Source organism: Acartia tonsa, chromosome 5 (genome assembly GCF_053477335.1).
Source record: "Acartia tonsa isolate MP-2025a chromosome 5, ASM5347733v1, whole genome shotgun sequence".
NCBI classification, from domain to species: domain Eukaryota; kingdom Metazoa; phylum Arthropoda; class Copepoda; order Calanoida; family Acartiidae; genus Acartia; species Acartia tonsa.
In genome coordinates this window covers 19201377-19209900 of record NC_137264.1, presented here as the reverse complement: position 1 = coordinate 19209900, position 8524 = coordinate 19201377, and the positions used below count along the sequence as shown (strand labels likewise).

The 8524-nt window shown below is 31.8% G+C and overlaps 2 protein-coding genes across 2 annotated transcripts; both read left to right on the top strand.

Moving 5' to 3' along the window:
- Window positions 1–349: 349 nt before the first annotated feature.
- On the top strand, window positions 350–4163 carry LOC145320047 (uncharacterized). The gene is made up of 4 exons (XM_080162487.1): window positions 350–554; window positions 872–932; window positions 3130–3235; window positions 4035–4163. Exons 1-4 carry the CDS (start codon window positions 533–535, stop codon window positions 4161–4163), a joined length of 318 nt encoding a protein of 105 aa, XP_080018613.1. The 5' UTR covers window positions 350–532.
- A 582-nt stretch (window positions 4164–4745) lies between these two features.
- LOC145320046 (uncharacterized) lies at window positions 4746–8362 on the top strand. The gene is made up of 4 exons (XM_080162486.1): window positions 4746–4816; window positions 5317–5384; window positions 7667–7735; window positions 8235–8362. Exons 1-4 carry the CDS (start codon window positions 4746–4748, stop codon window positions 8360–8362), a joined length of 336 nt encoding a protein of 111 aa, XP_080018612.1.
- The last annotated feature ends 162 nt before the right edge of the window (window positions 8363–8524 follow it).

Sequence of the window (8524 nt, the reverse complement as noted above, 5' to 3'; positions counted from 1 at the left end):
TTGGCCTTTTTGCTTGAATGCTGCCCCCTCACTCTTACTTTTTTTTTGCAGAGCCCATAGAAGCTAGGGCAGCAACCACTTGTATACAGATAGTTTAGGATAAGTTGAATCCATTTTCGTACAGGCTGGGGGTCAAATCATAATTATTTAATCATTTCTTAACAATTTTTATCAAAATAATATGAATAATGATTTATGATTAGGAAAAGGAATAAAAAATCCATTTATTTTCTTAAATAATTAACACAAAATTACGTGTGTAGGAATCAAACAATTGAACAACTAACAAATAAAAAGTTGCTGCGCAACAAAAAAACATTTTGAACTTGTGATGCAAAATTTCAGATGTAAAAATGTGTTACCTAACAATGTTCGACTAGGCTGAGGAAGTGATAACAACAAAACTAAAAGTGATTTCAAGGTTTAGAGGGGATAATTAGGAGCTTTTCAAGCAGCCAATAGGAGCTTTAACTAGCTCCAGCCAAGACCAGTATGGACAGTAGATAACAAGGAGACGGTGAGACATGGAGAAATGGAATCTGTTTGTACTCAAAGTAAGTTATTTTCAGTTACATGAACAGAAATTTGTCTAAGCCATCAGATGAAAGTTAAGTTCTTATTTAGTTCCATATTTATTGTATGTTATCCCCGCCCCCTTTGATACACCCCCTCCCCCACATATGTGGCTATAAGAAAAATAATACTTGGAATAATTGAAGACAAGCCAGACACAAATTATTGATAAATGCTGAGCTCACAGCGTTTTTCCAGAATGAAAGTTCTATCAGCTTAACCCTTAAATTAGCCACCTGCTTGACTTCAATAGATCATTTCAGGCCTTTATCTTTCTTATTTAATGCTTGTTTTGCAGATTTGGGAGTGGTGACAGCCGCTGGGGGACTCACAGGATCACAAGTTAAATTAGGAAACAGGTAGAATATTTAGTTTATTATTTATCCACTCATGTGATTATTGTTTAATTAGCAACAAGATAGACTTGTTAATTTATTATTTGTCCACTAGGGGTCTCATAGAACAAGTTAAATTAGGAAACAGGTAGAATATTAAGTTTAATATTTATCCTCTAGGGTATCTCAGGGTTATAAATTAAATTATAGGTAAAGTTTTAGTTTATATTTATCTTCTACGGGTCTCATAGAATCACAAGTTAAATTAGGAAATAGGTAGACAATTTAGTTTAATATTTATTCACTTTGGTCTCATGAGATAATTTTATAAAAAAATATAGAGTGTTATTTCACATTTATTCTTAAGGAGCCTTATAATATGTTAAATTAGGAAACAGGTAGATTTTTAGTTTTATATTTATCAATTAGTGTAATCACATGATAATAAGTTAAATTAAGATACAGATAGACTTTTTTGTTTGATATTTATCCACTTGGGGCTTTATATAAATATAAGTTAGATGAGAAACGAGTAGTCTATTTAGTTTATTATTTTTCAGCTAGGGGTCTCATAGGATAATAGATTAAATTAGGAAATAGGTTTAGTTTTATATTTATCCACTGGGGGTGCCGTAAGACAACAAGTAAAATAAGAAACAAATACTTAATTAGTTAACTAATGAACATGTAAACATTTTAGATTGATATTCATCCACAAGGGTCTCACAGGATAATAGTTTAATTTAAGTGGATTCTTTAAAAACATTTTGGCGCACTGCCTCACCAAAATCAGTGAGGCTCGCTAAAAATTTGGTGGATATAATTTTGCCTCACTGCGATCCTCACTGATTTTAGCGATCCAGTAAGCCAAAAAAAATTAAGAACCCACCTCAGGTAGACTTTATAGTTAACTATTTATCAACTAGGGTCTCACAGGGTAATAAACTAATTAAGAAATATTTAGATATTTTAACTCTAATACTAGGAGTTTCTCAGGATAATTATTGAATTTGGGAAACATGTAGACTTTAGATAAGTTAAACTAGTTGGATCTACTGCAGTTCACGGTAAAATATTGCTGGTAAGCATTATTTCCAAAAATCTATGAATTTTAAAGGCTGCAAAACGGCTGAACATACAGATCATGCCCGCACACTGTTTTCAGCGGCAAAAGAAGGCCTATAGATAATCTGGAATAGCCATAAATCAATAATGCATAATTATCTCGCAGTGCAGAGAAATAGGTGAAAAAGACCTATTTTACGCGTTATTTCTTCAGTGAAGCTTTCCCTGTGCATCATTGGATCTTGCAATTACAGATTATTTGTAGGCCTTTTTATGCCGCTTAAAAAGGTGTGCGGGCATGATCTGTACGTTCAGCCGTTTGGCAGCTAGCAACCTTTAAAATTCATAGATTCAGTAGATCCAACTAGTTTATTAAAAAAATATAAAAACCTAAAACTAGTCTAAACCTGAAATGAAAACTAAAAAGTTTTGTGATTGCGTAAAAATAAGCAAATTAGGTAAAGTTGTTTTTATTGTATTTAATGCCCCAATTAACTAATTAGAAGGGAAACTTTAATAAGAAAGAAAATATTATTTGCTTTTAGTAAACAATTATATCTTAATTCTATAGAATAATAAATTAGGAAGTTGTTCATGTTTGACTATGGTCCAGAGCAAATACCCTTTACCAAACTCTAAAAAAGCAGTGATAGTATTTGGTTTGCTTATCATTGAAGTAATGTTACATATCAATTACCGAGGCGGCTGTCCAAAACACTTTAACACCAGGTCTAACAACCAAGGAAAACTAAGAGGAGCCATTCTTTTCTATTCTGTTCAAATACCCGGGGAATTAGAGTAAGTAACATACAACCAACTCTTTGATTGTATGGCCTTTGTTTGGAAGTCTATTCTCCCACTCTGTTTATTATGTTGCGTACGTGACATAGCAGCAGTAGTAACCATTTATTAACGTTTTTAGTTCACCTCCCCTAAGACGATCGGGTGCTACCTGTTAAGCCACGGTCGCGTGTTCATGAAGAAATAACATAATCGTTTATATGTCTCTCTTTTATAAAGGAGCATTTTTTCAACCGTTTTCCCTTTCAATTTCACAATTATTTTGGTCTATACTATTAAAGTATGATTATTAAGTCGATTAAATTACCCTTTTAATTATATCACTTATCAATTTAACTTTATGTTTATATTTCAGACCCAGAAAAGCTCCAGTGGAGAAAATATCTTACCTGAAATTTTTAAAGAAACGATCCAAAAGTTCCAATAGCCTTACAGCAAACTCTTCAAATGTTGCAATCAAGGTTGAAATAAATGCTGTTTAATTTGTCAAATATTCGTCATCTTTGATAATTCAAAGTAAACAAATGACTATCCATTTTATGCCATAAATTTTGTATGGATACCCTCCACCTTTAGATAAAGCCTTATTTAGGTAAGACAATTAAATGTGACGAAGCCCAATCTGTACCACTTTTGCACCACTTTTGATTCCTGTGACGTAATAAAAATAAGGGATTCTCCATCTCTTTTTTATGGGTTTTCTCATCACCTTCATTATATGACGTCACAGGAATCAAAAGTGGTACAGATTGGGCTTAGTCTTAAAATGTGATATATAAAAGATTGCAAAAACTTTTGTTTTTTGCGTTTTTTTTATTCTTAAGAATAAAATCAACTACGCGTAATTCAACAAGGCCAGGATAACAACATCCATAAATATCGAAGCAATGATCAAACGGACAAAGTGAGTTATAGAAGAAAGTGTCATAAAAAAGGAAAGAGGGATATTGTATAATTAACAGAAAATAGCGAAATGTATGTTTTTTTAAAGTATTACCGAAAAACCAACGGACCAAGTAAACTATATACTGAATGCTCATTGATACAAGTAATCTTCACAAAAAAATATTAAGTTGTCTATCTTAATTAGCAATCAAGAAAATAACATTTCCCCCATGGCATTACGAACAAACAAACAAAATAAATTACAGAGTAGCATTTCTACTAACAATTATCCAATGTAATAAGTAGTATTTTCAAAGTACATTAATATTTTTTTTAATTTTAAATAAATGTTAAGCATGTATTTTAAAAACTCAGGCCATAGCACCGTTGAACTTGCGACGTCAAGGAGGCGGAGCTACCTTTCTCCGCCGGTCAACCAGCCAACAGAATCTGGTAGACGTCAACAGGAAGGCCAAACATTCTAGTTATCCATCTGTTTCATAGTAATTTCAATGCAGATATGTGTCGTTGAAATTTGCGGCAGTTTCCTTTGAATCGGTCATGATTTATCAAGATTAAACCCAAAGATACTGCATGACGGAATTTGATGACCCCTATCCTGTCAAATTGCCACTTATAAAGTCACAGAAAATTTCTTCTTTCAATGTGAACATTTGATTTTTTACCCTGATCAATAAAAAAAATATTTTTACCTTAAATATTAAAGTTTTTAGCCTTAAAGCCTTTCATTTCGGTTATCAAAACTTTATAATTTTTAATTTGTCAAAAAAACAGAAATATGTTTTCTTTTATCTACGTAAAAACGGGCTTCGGGGTATTTCCGAGATTAACTGGATGTCTTTCTGTGTATATGTCGGCGTGTAGGGAAGGATCTCGCAAACCGCCGCAACGATATGGCTATCTATGTCATTTTAGCTTATTACGGTCCTTTTTTTATCTATATTGGGGAGGGTACAACTGACCACCGACTACCTCCTCCACTAACACCCCCCAAAAAGGGAATTTAAGGGCGTAGTCGCTAGTATTGTGTATAATGTTGGGTACAGCAGGATCCACGTGACCAGGATGGAGAAAGGGCTGGCGGGTAAACCTTCCAGATATTCCAGCTGTGAAAATATTTTCTCTCTTGCACCTAGGCATTATTTTAGATGTTTATATTTATCGCATCCACAATTTTCCACAGATAGAAACATAAAAATAATATTAATTTTTGTTTTACTCTCCCCGATTTTAAACTAAAGACGGGTCCATCTTGTCTTTGGATTGAAGCGCCCGATCGAGAAAGAAAATTATACTTTTGAGGCCTAAATTAATATTCAACTAATAAGACACTTATTTTTTTTCTTTAACTTTTATTAAACTATTTTTGGATGATCTCTACATTATCAGAGGTCCACAACCGCGCAATTTTGTGTTTGTCTGCATTTGCCTTAAAATTACAAATTAAGCGGCTAGAAAAGAAGGTGTTGCAATTTTTCTTGGAAACATTGACCAACCCCTTAAAATATTGTGATATAAATCTATATCAAGTCTTCATAAACGTAGAACCTTATTGTTTCAGCTGTTAGCAAGATCATTTGGAATTAATAGATGGATATATAATAGCTATTTCTAAATCTAAAGTAACCATTACTAGATCAAGCCGCCCAGAAACCAACACACGAAGATTTAGAAATTCTCATTATAATCAAGAAATAACTTTAGGTAAAGTATTCATTTGTTTCTTTTTTCGTTGATCAGTCTTCTTTACTGTAGTGGGACAAAGTGCCTAAAAAATCAGTCATGTGCCGTCATAAAAATGAGGGATTATTCATCTCTTTTTTAGGGGTTCTATTTCCCACTTCTCCTCTCATCTCCCTCATTTTTATGACGTCACATTGCTGATTTTTGAGTCACTTTGTCCCACTACACTTTACTGCTATTAGTTTTGCTACTAACTGTTGAACATATTTCTTATTAAAAGCTGGGTTTTTTCTTAAATAGAATTCCTCCCTGAGACCATCTATAATGAATAAATAAATAAACTTTGCATAATGGATCCTGTAACAAGTAGTATAGCGGCATCTCTGTAATTAAATTTAGATAAATAAATTTTTGATTTTTTAGTTGGTTTGATGCTAACTTTTGATATAATGATATAATAGTAATTCTATCAACATCTTGGTTTTATGAATGGTGATTCTTAGGACGATTAAACAAATGTTTTAAGCGAAGAATCATCGACTCTTAAAATAGAAGTATTTCCTTAGAAAGCAAACTGTATTCTAATGATTTTTCGACAGATTTACATAAAAAAGTTGAGTGTTTTATATTCATTTGTCTGATTTTATGACAAATGTAGTTTATCTATTTAGTAAAGCTGTTAAGTCTTAATTTGCTGCTGAAATATGATTCTTTCTGCAATAAATAACTGTGCAATTTGGCCAAAATATTTATTATTTATATTTTGTATCGATGTTTGCAAACTAAAAGTCATTATAAATGCAATGAGAAAGCCTTGCGACAATTTGTTTGAAATTGCTAAAAAGCCTTTTTTTCCAATGTTGTGCTACTATTAGTCAGAAATTTGGATAAAAAGTTTAATTTTAACTGGAAATGTTTTGACGATAATTTCGCAGGTTTGACCTTTGCTTCAGTTTGGCAAGGTTGCGGGGCATTTTAACAATTTCTTTTTCATTCATAATGGAAATTTTCACTCCCATTTTAAATAATTACGAAGAATATGCTAGCTGAAATAAGCTAAGATTATAGGCCAAATCCTATAGAATTTCTTAGGCTAGCATGGGAGTAAGGGTTTCCTTGGCCTTACATTGATAATAGTTATTTCTCGTATCGTATTATAAACGGCTTTCCGCGGATATAGAATGTACAATTTTAAGATTAAAACTAGTTTTTTTAGCCCCGTGGTGCCGAAGGCACCGGCTAAAATAACTAGTTTTAATCTAATGATTGTACATTTCTATATACGTAGAAAACTGGATATAATACGATGCTAGACATAGTTTTTTCGTATGGATGAGAACCGGTTCCTATCCACTGGATTTGAATGAATACGAGAAAAATTATTATAATTACTTGTGAAACTCTAACTCCTAAAGGATAGCCTAAGAAATATTATAGGATTCTGGATTCAGCCATTTATGACTGACATATATCTTCTAAACAATGAAAAGTATCTTTAAAAAAAACATAATTAAAATGGAAGGACAAAAATGATTTATCTTGTCTAAAGTAACATCCTCCATTTTTAATAGAATACTAAAAAAGAGTTACATTTTTTATTAATCAATAAAATGACGTATTACAATTAAAATAATATACTAAACGACCAATCAAACACGGGAATTACAGACAAACTCTAATTTAATAGTAGATCAGCCTTTTTTATATAAATTTTCAAGAAATTAAATTTCAAACGGATATAATGTATAAGTTATGACAAGAGGGGTCCAAAATAATGTTGAAAAGATGTTGCTATTTCATTTGTTTGAATAAAAGTGTTTTTAGTTGATATTTGAAAAAATAAGATTATTAAAGGAATTGTACACAAACCGTACTCCCCTGTAGTTTCACTTTTTACCAAATAATTCAAATTTTGACTTTAAAAATAAACTTTCGCTTCAAATAGATTCTAGGGTTATAGGACCTTTTAAAAGGCTACTGAGCTATGCCGGTTTTTATGCTATGTCACAATAAAAAATACATGTTGTTTTAATGAATTGTTCATTACTAACTTTTTTATTGCATAACTTTGTGAAGTCACTGCTGTGCACAGTAGTAAGTTGCACCTGTTTTAGGCCAACATACTACACCTACTCTAACAATTCTCTTTATGCATTTTAACATAGCAACAATAGTAACCTTTTAACGTCTTATGTTGTGACGCAGTTTTGAGCAAAGATTCGAAACCACCACCATCTTGCAGATGCGTTGCGTTTTTTTACCTAAAAAAATATTAAAGTAATAATATAAACCTAATAATTTAGGTTGTGATTTATCCAAGCCAAGTCCTGAATATTTAGACATCTCTTTGCTACAGAAGTCTCGTCTTACAGGTAAAGAAAGCTTCCCTGAAAATATGTTTTATCCCGAGTAGCAAGTTAATGTATAAGTGAATACAGGAAACGATATATCAATCTTTACATTTTCAACATTATGTAGGCAAAATTCTAAATTATTTTTCTTCAAAAATATTTTTGATTAAATGGCATATTTTATTACCCATTAATATCTAATAACAATTTTATCAAAAGTACAACTATAAAAGCTATTTGACAGCTGCACCTGTAGCATTTGTGCCACAATTACTCCATATAGGTATTATACAAGTTTCTTTTAGAAAAGTGAATTGAAAAAAAAAATTTCTTCATAGTAGCTTTTCTTCTATTTATAGTTTCGGTGGGGGGCTCTGACTCTAAATGGCCAATTTTTTAATCCTGCGGGGAAATCAATAACATTTACCCAACCAAACCTAACCTAAAATAACCTACTGTGAAAATAAGATGAACCCGCTACTTAGTTTTCTTTCCATGATCCGTAAATTTTGTATTGTAGATGGCAAGGTGGATGCGAGTCCAAGTCCCCCAATACCTGACCCACCAAAGAGTTTAGATTGTGCTTCCATCGCTAGAAAAATATTTCAGGAAATTAAACTTTTTAAAAAAAATATTACATTTAGTTAATAAAACACACTTTTTATCTAAACATTAAAGGCAAATCCAAAAAATATCTTGAAAAAGACAAGTAATCCTTTTAGAGATAAATTCAAAAATTTGGAAATTCGTTACTATAAGATCACACACTTGAAATGTGATTCACTTTCCGCGGATAAAAAGTTAAATTTT

What these genes read in the sequence shown, in the direction of transcription:
- LOC145320047 (XM_080162487.1), top strand. Translation starts at nt 533, where the DNA reads ATGGAATCTGTTTGTACTCAAA. An exon ending in GGAATCTGTTTGTACTCAAA is followed by an intron (nt 555 to 871) that starts GTAAGTTATTTT and finishes CTTGTTTTGCAG; the next exon opens with ATTTGGGAGTGGTGACAGCC. An exon ending in CTTCAAATGTTGCAATCAAG is followed by an intron (nt 3,236 to 4,034) that starts GTTGAAATAAAT and finishes TTAAAAACTCAG; the next exon opens with GCCATAGCACCGTTGAACTT.
- LOC145320046 (XM_080162486.1), top strand. Translation starts at nt 4,746, where the DNA reads ATGGAGAAAGGGCTGGCGGGTAAACCTTCCAGATATTCCAGCTGTGAA. An exon ending in ATTTTCTCTCTTGCACCTAG is followed by an intron (nt 4,817 to 5,316) that starts GCATTATTTTAG and finishes AACCATTACTAG; the next exon opens with ATCAAGCCGCCCAGAAACCA. An exon ending in ACAGAAGTCTCGTCTTACAG is followed by an intron (nt 7,736 to 8,234) that starts GTAAAGAAAGCT and finishes TTTGTATTGTAG; the next exon opens with ATGGCAAGGTGGATGCGAGT.